General features: G+C 40.4%; 1 protein-coding gene across 1 annotated transcript; it reads right to left on the bottom strand.

The window, feature by feature from the left end:
- Window positions 1–1,825: 1,825 nt before the first annotated feature.
- LOC134405605 (vomeronasal type-2 receptor 26-like) lies at window positions 1,826–16,376 on the bottom strand. The gene is made up of 6 exons (XM_063136846.1): window positions 16,201–16,376; window positions 13,349–13,640; window positions 11,531–12,394; window positions 7,123–7,350; window positions 5,102–5,228; window positions 1,826–2,727 (listed from the first exon to the last, which is right to left on the bottom strand). The coding sequence occupies exons 1-6, from the start codon at window positions 16,374–16,376 to the stop codon at window positions 1,826–1,828; spliced, it is 2,589 nt and encodes an 862-aa protein (XP_062992916.1).
- Window positions 16,377–16,858: the final 482 nt, after the last annotated feature.

Below are 16,858 nucleotides of genomic sequence, written 5' to 3'. Positions count from 1 at the left end.
TTCAAATACTGGGACCCAAGGCAGCTTCACAAAAATTGAAATTACCAGGGATATCCCCTCTGATCCCCCTACATTGTCATCTGCCCTTCCATAACAAAGATTGCCCAATGGATGTAATGGCCTTTACACAAAAGGGGCTGTACAGACTGAAAGAATGTTACTGAGAATGCTCAGCCCCTTCCCAGGGAATTTTGGAGGACTCCCCTGAAGGAAGCTGGAATAACATGGTTAGCATGGTATCAATTAGGTACATTTATTAAGAGAGAGGATATTAAAGACTAGACACTGAGAAATTTAACACCATTTGAATGCATACTTAAACTTCTAAGCAAGGAGCCGAGAGGCCTGGTGTCACATATGTACAGAGTGCTAATTGATTCAAACATGGCCTCAACCAACAGTTTAAAACAAATATGGGAACTGGACTGGGAAACAGAAATAGAGGAAACGTTATGGAACTCAATGCTGGAAAAAAATCCCATTTAAATTAGTATCTATTAATACGAGGGAACAAACTTTGTAGGTTCTTCAAAAAATGGTACATGACCCCTGTTCGGTTAGCAAACGTTCACCAGGAATTGTCAAGATTGTGCTGGAGGGGATGTAAGGAACCAGGTTCCACCCAGCATATGTGGTGGTCCTGTGTAAAAGTGCCAAAGTTTTGGACTGAAGTCATTGGTGAAATTGATAAGATCCTTGGACAGCAGTTGGAGAGAACTCTGGAGCGGGCACTTTTAGGACTATTTCTGGGAAACAACAAAAACTGTTCCGTTAAGCCATTGGCTAGATTTTTGTTGGTGGCAACCAGATTGGTCATTGCTCAATTCTGGAAGGACCTAAGAGGAGTTTCATTGGATGCCTGTTGGACATGGGTTTGGAAGATGTCATAACACTCTGTAGCACATCGGTCTGTTTGGTTCATGTGAATAATGTATCCTGTATTTTTTTGCCTTGATTTATTTTAATTACTGAATGCCAGGACTATCGCATGTAGGCAGGTGGGTGGAGGAAATAATAATAATAATAATAATAATAATAATAATAATAATAATAATATATTAAAAAAACATATACAACTACAACTAATTAATAGGAACTTACAAAAGTTAAAAAAAATATTGTTATTGAAGTGCATTGATAACTGTTGGGGCATGGGACACATTCCATTTACCACTCTGTTTTATATAACAGCAACAGCAAGAGAAAGGGTGACAATTTTTTGATGTGTGTTCTTTCACACATGCATACACCACACAAGCACACATCTGGAGATGAATGATAATTTACCCTGGAACCAGGGATGTCGTAGGCACCCAACTGGATCCTGGATCCTGGAGTCGAATGGACTCTTTGGCATCTGTTCTGAGGACAGATGGGCTCGTTAGCCCATAACATGTTCACAAGCCTGCTCATCAACTACCCCACAGACTAACAAGTGCCCAGCCCTCATCTGCACTGCTGTGCTCAATGGAAGCTCTGAAAGTTGTGCATTTCCTACCTTGGGAGGATTGTGGCAGTAAAGGCGTCATGTACGCAAAATTACTAGAGGAGTGAACAATACTTTAACCTTGTGTAAATGGGGCTTTTACAGCTGTCATTTCCACAAGGTAGGAGATATGTGAGTACTAGAGCCTCTATTATTCATAATAATGGAGGCTCCAGACCAGGGCAGATGGGCTCACAGCCTCATCAGGCACTTGCTGAGACACACAGAAGCTCACAAAGCATTGATAGTAGGGGGTGTGCAGTGGTGGTGGCTTGGAAAGTGTCCATCTAAGCAAAACACGGGTAAGCTAATCCATCCCTACCTAGAACAGGGTATATTTTAGCAATTCTTCCTGATTAGCTGTTTTCTGCTGTTCAGCTCAGGCCTCAACACAATAATGAAACATTTAGGCAAAAAGATACAACCCAACAACCCAGCACTTGAGGCTATGATAGAAAAGATCTCCACAGCTACCATGTATTTTCCCTTGGTGCTCAGATAGGTGGGAACAAAGGATAACCACACACTGCAAAAGACCAACATGCTAAAAGTGATAAACTTGGCTTCGTTGAAACTGTCGGGTAACTTCCTGGCAAGGAAAGCTACTGTCAAGCTCAACATTGCCAGGAAGCCCATGTAGCCCAGGACACAGTAAAACAGACTCACGGAACTGTTGTTACATTCCAGTATAATTTCCTCAGTTCCTGAATGCATGTCCTCATCTGGGAATGGGGCAGAGGTTGCCAGCCACCCAGTACAGATGCCTACTTGGTTGAGGGAGCAGGAAAGCACAATGGAGCTGGCCAGCTCCTTCCCCAACCACTTCCTGATCCTGGATCCTGGCCTGGTGGCCATGAAAGCCAGAACTACCATGATGGTTTTTGCCAGCACACATGAAACAGCCACTGAGAAGATGAGGCCAAAGGCTGTTTGGCGAAGGAGACATGTCACCTCCTGAGGACGACCAATGAATAGCAATGCACAAAGGAAGCAGAGCAGGAGGGAGATGAGGAGAGTGTAGGTGAGGTTCCGGTTATTGGCTATGATTATGGGAGTATTGTGGTGCTTCATAAATGTCCCCAGCACCAGAGCTGCGATAAAAGAAAAGGAAAGAGCAAATGAGGCTAAACTGAGTCCCAAAGGTTCTTCATAAGACAAGAAAGTTAGTCTCTTGGGGATACAGAAATCTTGCTTTTTGCTTGGATAGTCTTTGGGTGAGCATTTCACACAGTCATTTGCATCTGAAAAAAGAAAAGAGGTGGTCTTCAGGTCAAACACAAACACACTTAAATATGCAATACGACAATGGAATCAGTTGCCTGGTGAGGTTGTGGCCTCTCCCACACTAGAGGCCTTCAAGAGGCAGCTGGACAACCATCTGTCAGGGGTGCTTTAGGGTGGATTCCTGCATTGAGCAGGGGGTTGGACTCGATGGCCTTGTAGGCCCCTTCCAACTCTGCTATTCTATGATTCTATGATTCTATGATTCTATGCTATAAATATGTTTCAAAACTCCACTTCTCACACACATCCAAACATTCTCCATGAAAACTACTCATGATTTGAAATATGGCAGGTTCTGGTTTAAATCTATGGCCTGGTTCGCATGTTCATAATGGGGTAATAAACCACAGTGGCCTATTTCCTCTGCTGCAATTGTCAGTCACTTGCTGGGGGATATGGATAACTAACCTCCTTGGTGTGGCTTGTCAAGTCATTAAAGCTCAGCAACAGTAGGCATATTGTCATGACCAACATGCCAACCCAGGTCCCTAAAACAGCCCATGGGTCCTAAGTGGTTTGCTAATCACAGCAACAAGCCACTATCACTGTTTTCACACAATGGCCACAGCTAGATCTAAGGTTTATCCTGGGATCATCCAGGGTTCGCCCCTGCCTGAGCACTGGATCCCCTGTGTGTCAGTTAGGTGAACAGGTTTGACCCCTGGACGATCCAGGGATAAACCTTAGGTCTAGCTATGGCCAAAGTGATGAGCTGCAATGGCGGCAAGGGTAATGATGCAAATTCTGCTGGAATGAGACTAGTACAGTGGAAAATTTGCCACTGTGACTTATTTCCCCACTATGATTGTGCAAACTGGACATTTGTCTTGTGCTTTAAGGATGAAAGTAAGTCACCTGAGACAGTAGAGGCATGCTTCACATTTTCTTCACAACCAGTGTTAAAGAACTGGGGGGACGGGGGTGGTTTGCTTGGCAAAAATGTCTATGGCATTTATGATGGAATGGAGGGAAGAGAGAAGGAAGGAAGGAAGGAAGGAAGGAAGGAAGGAACCTTCCAGAGCCAGAAGGGTAAAGGCTACTGAGATCAATGATATAAGCATCTATTTGCATAGTGTTTGTTGCAATTCTTCCAAGTCCTGTCCTTGACCAATATATTCCCTTCTTTTCTGTTATTACCTTGTGCCTATTGGTGATTTTGCCTAGCAAACTGCCTAATTGGCTGACTCTATAAATGAGTGACTTATCTTGTTAGATTGCTTATATGAAAAGGAGGACAGGGCTCCTGTATCTTTAACAGTTGTACACCCCTGTCCTCATTTTTGTATCTCGTCACTCTGGTATACCTTTGGAGGGCTGGCCTTAACAGTGGGCAAGCTTGGTGGTCATCTAGTGTGCCAAGCTAATGGGGCGGTGAGGCAACCTGAGCTTAATTTCTTCTTCTTCTTCTTCTTCTTCTTCTTCTTCTTCTTCTTCTTCTTCTTCTTCTTCTTCTTCTTCTTCATGTACTGCCTACTTTGAGCTGTGGGGGCAAAAATCAGGTGTCTTCAACCATTCTTTCAAGATTCTATAGTTTCTTTGGGCGCTAACTACAAAAAATGATCTTCCTTCAATTAGCTTTTATAGGATACTTCTTTTTCCATTTCCACTTTGATGTCATTTCTGCTAGGTAAAAATCATTGGAACACAGCTTTACTTTGAGGCAACATTATTTGGGATGAGCAAACTCAACCCTGAGAACTGGACCAATGGTAGCTGCCCCATTCTTCTTGTCACTGGATGGTCTGGGGCCCCTGGCAAGTGGTGTGCAGCTTCCCACTCCCTCACATAGCTGCAATTTTGTGTTATATAAATACATTTAGGAGACATGCCCTCATTTGTATCTGGTCACTCTAATATAGCTGCTGGAGTTTTAACTGTTGTGATGAATAGAGAATTTCACAAGGTGCTGCATGCATACAAATGACACCTGAAATTCCATTTATTGTGCTGAAATATAATGTTGTGTTATAGCAGGTTTCCTGAAATTCTCTGTAAATGTATTATGGTTCAAAGTGTGATATAATCAATTCTCACATTGTCTGTGTTGAGAATCCAGAAAGCATTGGAGGGGATCCCTGGAGGAGAACTGCATAGTGTAAAATGTAACTGACCAATCGTAAGCACACAATGAAAGCCTTGTGTAGGAATGCTCAAAGACATCCAGTCCAAGATCCCTGCCAGATGCTTTCTGTTTTTGTAGCTTCCTTCCAGGCCCTCTTTACACAACCTTTTGATCAATATTGAAGAAAACGCTGATATATGGATAATTTTATACATTGGTCTCGATTACAATTATTCTGTTTTTCAAAATCCTTGCAGTATATTTCTTACCCTCCTGGTTTGAAATCTTCCCTTCTGGACATGGGATGCAATCATAGCAGCAAAATGGCTCCCCCTCCTTCATTTTCTTGTGAGAACCAGGCTGGCAACTCTCAGTACACTGAGAAAGAGGCCGGGACTATTTGAAAAATGGAGGGGGAAAATATAATGAAAGAATATGGAGCTTGAAATCTGTAAGCTTCGAGGCACCTTCTGTATTTTACCAAATTTATTTATTTATTTATTTATTGCATTTCTATACTGCCCAATAGCCGAAGCTCTCTGGGCTGTACACAAAAGAGATTCTGGGCCAAATTCCTTTTAAAACAGGCATTGAATCTTTTAATTGTTTCATTGCTTTTCAATTTTACTATTACATACCCAAAGTTTTTATTTTTTTGTTTAATATTTTTAATTTGTTATTTTGATGAAATTTTAAAATATAAAAACAGTTTAAATATTTTAATGTTTAATATTATCTTTTTTACATACTCATTGTGTGGTTGGTGATGATTATGGTATTGTTTTTCAGCCTCATGATTGAATCCCACCCTGAGGGCATTTACCAGTTGCAATTCTAATAAATTAAATAAATTAAGACATAAGAGTTCAGAAATGCTTGAATAGACTCAATTTCTTGGGACTTTTCTTTATTGTAACAATGGGTATTGTTTTAATAAGCAATGACATGAAACAATAAGAGACATTTTCCCCTTCCTATGCCTGATTGTAGTACAGGAGAAATTAGATTTGGGATATATAAATACCAATGTCACTATATTTCTCATGAAAGACTCTCCCAGAACGTCTGTGTTCTATACCCTTCCTATGATCCACAAAGATGGATTTTCACCTCCCAGAAGACCAATTATTTCAGGATATGGTTCTTTGTTAGAATCATTAGCTCAAAATATAAACTCCTTTCTCTTGCCAGCTGTAATTTCATCAACATCACATATTAAAGAGATTGCATATTTTACTTAACAGGTTAAGGGCCTCAATATGGCGTCTACCATGTTTTTGATTACCATGGGTGGCAGATCTACTGTACTAGACGTAATGAATTCTTGCTCTGTAGAAAATCATCTCACCCATTCTCTTATGGATTTATCTGGTATCATTACAAAACACAATTATTTTTGATGTGATGTGTTGTTGTTGTTTTACCGATTAATGGAGTAGCAATGGGCAGCTCAGTTGCCCCTGGTATTGCTAATATTTTTATGCAAACATTAGACAATTCTATTTCTCTGATCACATCCATCAATTCATAAAAGAAGTACTTTAAATTTTATGAGGAGTAAAAAGATATCTTTGTTATGAACACACAAAGTGCTGATGTAAACAATCCCCCCCTTTGGATTAATTCCATTGATAACAATATTAACTTCATTTGCTATATGAATTATCTATAAATGCCATTCATGGATGCTATGGTTTATGCTAACAGTGGTAAAATCAACGTTAGAGGGTTTGTGAAAATCGTAGATAAAAATTCTATCTTATGTTTTTCTAGTAATCATTGTAGGCATTTGAAATGCAATTTTCTCTGTGGCCAATTTTTACATTAAAAAGGAATTGTAAATATCTTTACAATGCAGAGATATCTTTTCACCTAGGAACTCTTAGAAAGGGTTTTCTGAGAAATGTCATTGATTTCTCCAGATTGTTTTGGTCTCTAGAATTTAACCACTTTCCTCATTGTATCAAACATATGATCTACTGGCATTTGGTCCATAATGTACCAATTTGCAATCACTTGGATTGCACAGGACTTTTAGTTTCTTGGAAAGCCTTGTTCAAAACATTAGAAATATAACTATCATCTCATTAAACATTCTTCCAGCAATTTCTCCTTAAACAAAGTTATTGGGAGAGCAGAAACTTGAGGTTCTTCATTTATTTCATCTAGTCACACATTAACCTTCCTTTCTATGTGTGTTTTTATTGTACAATAAAATTTTGGTAGACTTCAGAACAGTTGCTCATTTATAACAGGGTCTCTTTCCAAGTAGCTAACATTTGGAGCCTACCTGATTAAACCAGCCATTCCATGTTATGGCATCTTCATCAATGGTGAAACCTTGACCTATGGGAGCCTCGGGATCCACCCTCCCTACTCTCACCCTATGAAATGATCGGTTGGAAAAAATTATACAGTTGATCACATCCAATCCAGCGACTAGCTCCCCATTCTGGTTGAAGGAAATTTTGTCGCCTGCACTGTTGTTAAATGAGACCCATTTTAGAAATGGTTGCAGCTAGAGTGAAAAAGAACACACAGGATTTAGAAAAGACAGAATTTAGGTCTTTATGGGCCAAACATAACTTAAAATCAGTATCTAGCATATACTAGATGGCAACCAGGGAGAGGGCCTTTTCAGTGGTGGCCCCTCAATTATGGAATGATCTCCCTGATGAGGCTTACCTGGCGCCAACGTTGTCATCCTTTTGGCACCAGGTCAAGACTTTTCTCTTCTACCAGACAATTAAGAGCATTTAACAGCATAAGCTGAGGTGTGTGTTGTTGTTTTTACTGACCCCAATAATTGTTTTTAAATGGATATTGTCTGTTTTTGTTTGTATTTTATGCTTTTGTATATTTCTTTTTAATGTTCCCTGTTTTTAACTTTTATAAACAGCCCAGAGAGCTTCAGCTATGGGGCGGTATATAAATGTAAATAATAATAATAATATTAATAATAATAATAATAATTTTCTTATCTTTATTTTAGAGTAAAGGCAACAAATTTAAAAACCATCATGCTATGGTTCTGATCCAGATCAGTCCTCCTGCACCTTCTGTAGAGCAGAAATTGTATGTGTTTCAATTAATGTAAGAATTTTAATTAACGTTTATTTTGGCTCTAAAATAGCACCAGAAGAATGAGGTTCCGACTGGCTTATTTTTCAGTTGAGTGAAGGCCATGGCTGGCCCTAGGATAAATAGTACACCAGCCAAGGAGTGCCTTTGGTGGCCAGTCACTCTATTAGTCAATATATCAGGGCCACACAGAGGATTTATGGAGGCTGGGACCTTGAGCAATACAAGTTTTTTTTTTTTTAAAAAAAATGTAATTAAAGATGAAGAATTGAAACTTGACAGCATGATAGCACTTAAGGAGGGCTTCAGGCATGCCAAGTTGGGATCAGATCGGTTCATGCCTTGATTTTTAGTTTTTTTTTTTTTTTTTAAAAAAGTCAACGTTTTAAAAAATCCTAAGAATGAAGGCATGAACCAATGTGATTCCAACTTGGCATGGCTCAATTCTTGCAAAGGCTGCATTTCCATCCCTAGATATTTACTCAAAGTAAGACCTATTGGAATTCCTTGGTTCTTGAAAAGCAACATACTTGCTTTTAGATTTGCCAGTCTCAGCACTCTATGTGCGCTATGAATGCCTGCTCTGTCTGTCCCTATAGTTTCCTGCAAGGCCCAGCCAGGGGAGGCCAGGAAATTAAACCCACGGGTGGAGGGTGGGATTCCATCAAGTTCATCTGACAGCAGGTGCTATAGAACATGCACCTTCCAGGAGTGTTGAGGCCGGATTTGTGGCAGAACCAGCCAGGCAATTTTAGGGCCTGTTAGCCCACAGGAGCACCTGCCTCATAAAGCAAATGGCCACATGAAAACTGTTACAATATCTGCTACTTCATTTGTCTTTCATAGTTTGTGATCCAGACTTCTTCAGAAGGGGGAATAGTGCTATGTGGTTGGGGTCGGTCTAAATAATCTCCCTGGGTCCCTTACTAAGTGGCTCTGATAGCAAAGAGATTGAGGATTTCCCCCCAACTCTGGGCCTTCCTAGACTAGGGCTTCGCAGTGCGAAGCCCAGGCTTGTCCCTGTGCATCCAGATGACGCACAGGGGATCCCAGGCTCAGGCAGGGGTCAAACCTCCCTGGCCCTGAGGTAACCAGCACTGGTTGTAGCCCGATATTTCCCATGATCTCGGGCTGAGCCCAAGACCGCGGATATGTAGCCTGTTCCGCCGCCTTTCCTGGCGACTGCATTTACTCATGAGTAGCCTGGAAAAGTGGTGGATGGCACGCAGCACTCCACAGGAGCATTGTGGCCATCAGGGCACGGTGGGGAGATGGGGGGAAAACAGAGCCATGGGGGGATGGGAGGGAAACCGGAGATCATGGGTGGGGGATGATGGGGAAACCAGAGATTGCAGGTGGTGGATGAGGGGGGAAACCAGAGATTGCAGGTGGGGGAAGGGGGGAAACCGGAGATTGTGGGTGGGGGATGGGGGCAAACCGGAGATCACGGGTGGGGCATGAGGGGAAACCCGAGATCGTGGGTGGGGGAATTGTGGCTGGGGGGGGGAATCGGAGGCAGGAGGAGCAGGGAACCCTTTGTTTTTTAAAAAAACACCTACCTTAGTCACCTCCTGCACACCCGGCCCCTTTAAGACCTTAAACAAAATGGCCGATGTGATGGGGCTTTCCTTTACCCTGTCACGTCTGCCGTGTGGAAAGGAGCGACAGCCCACACTACTTCTAGCGCGGGCTGGCCCCTCTTCCCACACGGATTCTCCGGTAGATCTAGCAAGGCCCTCTGTTAGTCATGAAGTTGAAAATAGATTTTATAACATAAGCAGGAAAACAGTGAATACCCCTTTTAACTTGTTAAACCAATGAAAACATGCCACAAAAAAGTCTTAAGATATGAATGGTTTATAAAGAAAAGTAAATGCAAAATAACTTCAAAAACAGAAGTGAAATGTGAAACATTACTGTTGTGGTTATTATTATTATTATTATTATTATTATTATTATTATTATTATTATTATTATTATTATGCCTTTTGCCCAATGCTGGCCCTCAAGGCAGTCTTACAAAATGAAAACCTTTATAGCAAACCTATCAATAGAAATATACAAAATTTAAAAACATAATTAAATACATTTCAATATTAAAACATTTAAAACTTTAGAAATATATAACTATTTAAAACTGCAAGGTATAGACAGAGGTCCAGATTATTTGCCAAAGGCTTGCCAGACCAACAAAGGTTTTGCCTGCCTCCAAAAACTCATCAAGAGCCACTCTAGACTGCAATGATTAGAAAGAAAATACATGTGTACACTATGCAAAACACGCTACAGTTTAACTGTTTTTAAAGCTTAACCAAAAAACAGTGTGACTAGGCAAAACCAATGTTGTAGACCCAGAAGCACTTTGAAATGTTTCAAAATTGTTCTTTTAAAATTACACCCGCCCAAATTAATTCAACAAAGTATTTGAAGCTTTCAACTTTATATCAGTATTGACCAAACTCTTAGAAAAAATGGACAGGAGCACTGTGTGTATATGGGGGGGCAGAGGGATTCAAAGGAATTCCAAGGAATTAAAAGGAATTCCAAGGAGAGATCTAAAGACCAGGTGATTATGGATCCAGAAGGCTGAAAGAGATATCTCCTGAGTTGTACACCCTGCTTCACCAGTAAGCAAAAAAGCAAGCTGGCCTTGGGAAAAGAGAGCCCAAAAGACTCTCAAAAAGCCCAAGGAAAACATGTTCCAAAAGAGAAAAGAGAACTCTTCTTCTCTCAAAAGGGAGGCAAGAACCAGGCTGAGTATTTCTCAGAAAGCCAGGGCTACTTATAAACTAAAGTTTCTATCCCATTCAATCCCATAGCTTCCTTGTGGTAGTTTCTGAAACCAGGCTACTTAGTGGTTAAAGCAAAACCCAACAATCATAAGGAATGATGATTCCATTATGGAAATGACTGCAAGAGGAGCCAGGCAGCCATTTTATTTTCATCATACATCTATCTGAGGCAGGAGGGAGGGGGACAACGATGCTACTGAGCATGGGTGAAGCAAGCCTCTGTATTCAATCTAATGGGGCAAAAATATTCATTAAAAATGAACGGAAGGGAATTTAAAAAAAGAAGAAAATCCATTCCACCAACTAGAAGAAAGGAGGAAGAAGACCCCCTCACTGGATGAATTACTAAGGATTTTCTGACTTCTGAAATCATGAGGAAATATCCTCGCCAGGCTATGTTATCAGTGTCATTTTGATTCGCAGAGGGGTTTTCTTTTCTTTTGTATTTTAAACTGCCCTAACTCCCTCAATCTTCTTGAAATTTTCCAGGTATGTAAAACAAACATTTCTTTCTGGCACATGTACATTTCAGCAAAATTGGTGAAACATTTTCCATTTGATGAACGTTAGAATGACACCTCCCAATTACTGCTTTATAATGGCGGAATGCAGAATCTACTCATTGCCCTTAACTACATGGGCACTGCAGTGTCCATGTAAATTCTCAAAGCACCAAGAGGAAAGCATAATGACTGACTGATAGAAGGACTCCTCTATTATTTCAAGTTGGGGCAAAGGAAGGAAGATGAAAATGTTAGGAAGACTCTGGGGAGAATAAAACATAACATACATTGCCCTGTTATATGAGGAACTTGATCCCATTACCTGCCCAAATTGTAGATTCTGAAATTTGGATTCTACTCCATCCATCATTGCACCATGTTGAGCTCTAGAAGTGGACATGGCATGATGTAGGGCATGGGCCACCACATAGACAGCATTGTAGATGCTATAGCTGTGTCCAATTGTGCTCATTTCAAACAAAGATCCAGGAAGGCTCTCCAGCTTCTCCTCCCCTGTGCAAATGTCCACATCTGCCCTGCCCACAATACTATTTGGGAATACACAGCCAAAGGCCTGTTGCCAGAAATCTCTAATAAAACCATCTTGTTTAGAGCTAGAAGGGTTTCTGCTCTTAAGAAACTGCTGAAATCCTGGTAGGTTGCTGGAGTGGATCCTGAGGGATATAGCTCCATTGAACATTTCAGTATCCCAATTCCTTTGTAGGAAAACAGAAGCGAACTCCATCTGGGCTGTTACTATCCATACTTTCCCTATTACTTCGTTTGTCATGACCTCTTGTTCTGACAGATATGGAAAGAAGAGAAAAAATGCCATGGAATAAGATTCTGCATGGACTACCACTACATTGGCTTTGCTGTCCTTCACTTTATCACGTATTTTTGCCCCCTGTAGAAATTTGTCACTCATTTTAGTGTCGAAGCCTAATTTTGGGATTCTTTCTATGAAGGCAAAACAGACACCCCTCTTAGAAAACAGTGGAATGACCACTTGTAGAAATCTTTCTCCATTATCATTATCCATAACACCAATCCCAATCCATGTCCACCGGAACTGGAGAAGCAAAGACAGAATCCCCTGATACTGAAGAGCTTCCTGTGGGGCCAACTGGTAAAAGGGAAGTCCTGGAGTTTTAGTGTTCATCACGGGAGCAGGGCCATAAATGAGCTAAGGAGAGATTTTGGGTAGAGGGAAAGGAAATCATAAATGGAGTCATTTCCTTATTATATTTTTAAAATATACATACAAATAATGGCCATATGTTTGGGAGGAAACTGCTTGGGTAGATAGCAGGCTGATCTAAGAGAATACTGACTATCGTATGGCCAGCTAGCAAATTCAAGGATAAAGGTCTCAGTGGAAGGATACTACATTATGATATAAGGTCTTTCTAGGGGCATACTTAAGAGTTAAACCAATTGATTCAATAGAACGTAAAGAAATCCAGATTGGCTTCCATCCCATGAGTTTCAAAGGGTCTATTATCAGTATGACTCAAAAGTCCATCACACAAGAGTTTTATTGCACGCTCATTATTGGGCACTCACAGAGTTTGCTTAGGTCCCTCATAATACATAATCTGTCTCCCATGTGCCTTCCACCCCTTCTAGCCTTCCTTGTGTGACAGAAAAAGCCTTCTTTAAGTCCGATGTTTTTTTAAACTCAGAATTGCTGCTCTCTCCTGCTGTGTACAGGTGAAGCAGCCCCATTAGAACAGCGGACTCAATGGGTCTCATGCTCATGGTGTACTTCCGCTTTTGAAAGAGGAAGTAACTGAGGAATGGGCTCCAGTGTTGTGAGTGTGTGAGTGTGAGTGTTCAGGGGGGCAGGTAATGGTTTTCCTTACTACCAGGATTGCAATGGAGCTACGTCAGGCAGAATTGGAATCTGCATACAGAATTATCAATACAAATGCAATGTGTAGTATCCTACATTGCCTATGTACCAATTGGGAACTATGTCAGAGCGAAAATGCATTAAGAAGTTAAATGTTAAAAATACTGAATGGCTTAAATGTGGCTTGTGAAATTATAGCAATTTTCTGCTATTTCAGCTCCATGTCTATCCAATGAAGGAAGAGAGAGTATTGTTGAAGATTCTCATGCTCCCCAAATAACCTACCTGTGGAGTCTTATAGGTATCCAAGATGTTTGCCACATATAGGGAGATTTCAGCATCCAGTCCCCCAATAACTGCAGTTAGTGTATTCTGTATATTACATAAATAGTTAGGTACAACATTTTCCAGTGCAGTCAATAGTAGCATTGAGGCATGATAGGTCCTCCTTGCATTGTCATAGCTATCATAGATATGGAAGCCCAAGGTGACATTGGGTAAGATCTGAGGATTTTCATTGATTTCTTTTACTGCAAATGCCAAGGCCAAGATGTGCTGGTAATGCTTAGGAAATACCCTACAACAAAAGTTGCATTCTGTAATGGCAGGGTACATTAATTAATGTAATGCACACATACATTAATTATTGCCACTGTGTTCCACAACACCATCATTAGTCATATTACAGCATGTGAATGCAATCGTTCCCGTACGCTTAAGTCCAAGGTTTGCCTACACTTAGAAAACATACACACCAAACTTTAGCAATGCTCATCTTAAGCACATCACTGCCCCTATCATTTCTGGGGAAGGTACCTTTTTGTAGAAGGGCTTTTTTATACTGTGAGTCAACATTATTTGAAAGCGCTCTTTAAGAGCTACAGAAATACACTGTTACATCCAGACTAAGTCATACTTGGAGAAGTCCTATTGAAATCTATGGAACAAGTTAGGCATGATTGATGTCAATGATCAAATGGAATAGAATAAGAGGGGGAAATCGGTTGGAACCTGATTTATTCAGATTAGACCAAATGAAATCAGTGGGACTTAAATCAGTCATGACTAACTTGAATTCTATTAATTTCAATTGTTCTGCTTGGAGGTCAAGTAGATCTAGATTCAATGCAATGAGTTTTCCTGTAAAGAATGCTGAATGGGGTGTGGCAGCATTCATACAGTCAGTGTATGTGATTGCATGTGGATGCATGATTTTCTGTGGATTACTTGACAATGATTAGGTGAGGCCTGAATATATTAATCATTCATTGCATCATAAGGTGTTTCAAAGAAGGTAAAATATCCAAATGGAAGTAAGAGGTCATGAAACAATGAGATACTTCCCCCCCAATCCTCTAAATGTATGTATTTATATTCTTTATTGTAGTTAACAGACATGATTTAGAGATCTAGATGAGACCTAGAGTGTCATCATAAAGGGGGAAATTGCATTTGCTTACTGTTGCTTCTCTGCCTGCATGTTTTCCCTCATTACTTCCTCTTTTGAAACAGGAAGTAAACAACTTGCACGTGGCCAATTCTGTGGGCCTTTATAATCGTGCTGTTTCCCCTGCACAGAGCAGGAGATAGCAGCAACTTCCATCCTTAAAAATAAGTCGGACTTAATGGGGTGATTTTTGTCATGTGAAAAGGCTAGAAGGTGTGGGAGGTGCACAGGAGGCAGATGATGACATGAGATGGACCTGCAAACATCTGTGAGCACCAGTAATGTCTGAGCAATAAAACACTCATCTGATGGAGCTCTTAGACATCTTCAACCTAAACATACAATTCTGCAAAGATAATTGATGTAAGCTTTCCATTATGAAATCACTCATAGCTTCATTTTTGACATTGCCTCTAATAGGGTGACCCTATGAAAAGGAGGACAGGGCTCCTGTGCCTTTAACAAAGGGAATTTCAGCAGGTGTCATTTGAATGCATGTCGCACCTGGTGAAATTCTCTCTTCATCACCACAGTTAAAGCTGCAGGAGCTATACTGCAGCTGTACTGTGACCAGATGGCAGGGCACCTGCAGCTTTAACTATGGTGATGAAGAGGAAATTTCATCAGCTCCCCATACATACAAAGGACACCTGCTGAAATTCCCTTTTCAATACAACTGTTAAAGATACAGGAGTCCTGTCCTCCTTTTCATAGGGTCACCCTACCTCTAACAACAAGAACAACAACTTAAGTTGCTGGAGCAAATGATACTGATGGTGTTATCTCTTTAAAAAAGTTACAAATAAAATTGGGCTGGTCTGTCTGGTAATGTAACCAATAAGGGAGAACCAATTGGCTGCCAACCTAATTAACAATTGTACAAACAAGTTCGTATTCCGCAGACACCACTTCCTGATTCTTACATGGATGTGCCCTCTGAGGCAAGGACACATCACTCTATCTTCCTAAAGTATTGAGACAGTGGCACATCTAATCAGGCTGTACAATGTTTAAGAAAATACAGATTGCAGCTAACTGAAAACCATTTTGATTAGGAATACCCAAGGAACATGAGGAGCACATTGCACAGGCCTGAGGGGAAAGGTCTTGGAAAGAAATAACACAGGGCTTCTGCCTTATTTATTATAGATACTGTAGAAAAGTGCCCATTTTGAAAAAGAAATAGGGGTGACTGCACAATCAAAAGAGCTCTTCAACAAAGGACTTTAGCAACTAGATTCAGGGAGAGAAGGAACCAACTGAAATATATTAATCTTAAACTTAAACTTTAAGGCAGCCATCCAAGCACCGCCCAGAGAGCTTCGGCTATTGGGCGGTATAAAAATGTAATAAATAAATAAATAAATAAATAAATAAGCACTGACACCCGAAGCCTTTTATTTGTATCTGATACCATTAATATAGCTGCATTTGAACCACATTGTGCATAGAAACAATGTGGTAATGATGTGTAACTTGGGCACCATTAAAAACTAAAGACACTCCCTTAATCCATATAGCAGCTGTATAAGGGAACAATAATATTATTCGAGAATTCAAATGTTTAACAGCTGCTGGAACAACGTATACCTGTTTTCTACAGGCCAATACAATAAGCCCCTTTTCTACAGCTTTTTGACTTTCTAATACTCTGGTCATGGAAATAAAACAAACGAACAACAGTCCTTACACAAGTCCATCCAGCATTTCTGGAGGGGGTTCTTCAGTGAAGGCTGTTGGGCTGGAGACAAGGAGGCCATAAGTAGTAATGCCACCAATGATGAAGTCTCCTGACTGATGATACCTGTGAAGTGGAGGGTTAGGTTTCCTGACCCCACAGTTGTCAGTGTGAGCTTTGCATACCATGCAAACAAGCAGTATCAGCATCCAGTCGACCAGCATTGTATAGTAGAAGTGGTAGTATAGTTGTTTGTTTTATTGCATTGACAACCAGTCATTCGCAAAACAGTTTCCTTATCTGTATCTAAGATCCTTGCCTATTCATAGGTCCTCTTTCTACCTCTTAATGTTACTGGTGAATATTTATGACATCCTTTGGTATTAGTTTTGCAAGTGACTCCTAAATTCTATGGTGGATTTGAGAATCAGCAGAATTAATCACTACCCTTTAGATATCTTAAGAGGAGACTAATTACAAAATAATTACTGACGAAAGCATGTTTGTCACATTGGAACAATATTCCCGCACAACATAATGGCTAACGAGGGACCATATGTCTTGGGATGGCCGACATAATTTGTTGTTTTTTACTAATTAATTCATAACAGAAATAATAGAATTTGGTCTGGAATCAAAGACAAAATGAATATGTTTGATGATAGGCCTG

The sequence above is a fragment of the Elgaria multicarinata genome, chromosome 11 (genome assembly GCF_023053635.1).
Source record: "Elgaria multicarinata webbii isolate HBS135686 ecotype San Diego chromosome 11, rElgMul1.1.pri, whole genome shotgun sequence".
Lineage (NCBI taxonomy): Eukaryota > Metazoa > Chordata > Lepidosauria > Squamata > Anguidae > Elgaria > Elgaria multicarinata.
Note: the sequence above shows the minus strand (reverse complement) of the source record. Positions and strands in the feature narration are given on the sequence as shown.

Excerpts from the sequence above, each read along its gene's own strand:
- LOC134405605 (XM_063136846.1), bottom strand. The coding sequence starts at position 16,376 with ATGGTATGCAAAGCTCACACTGACAACTGTGGGGTCAGGAAACCTAAC. Across the intron at positions 12,395-13,348 it reads ATACCTATAAGACTCCACAG|CTCATTTATGGCCCTGCTCC; the intron begins GTAGGTTATTTG and ends ATCTCTCCTTAG. Across the intron at positions 7,351-11,530 it reads AGAATCTACAATTTGGGCAG|CTGCAACCATTTCTAAAATG; the intron begins GTAATGGGATCA and ends TTTTCACTCTAG.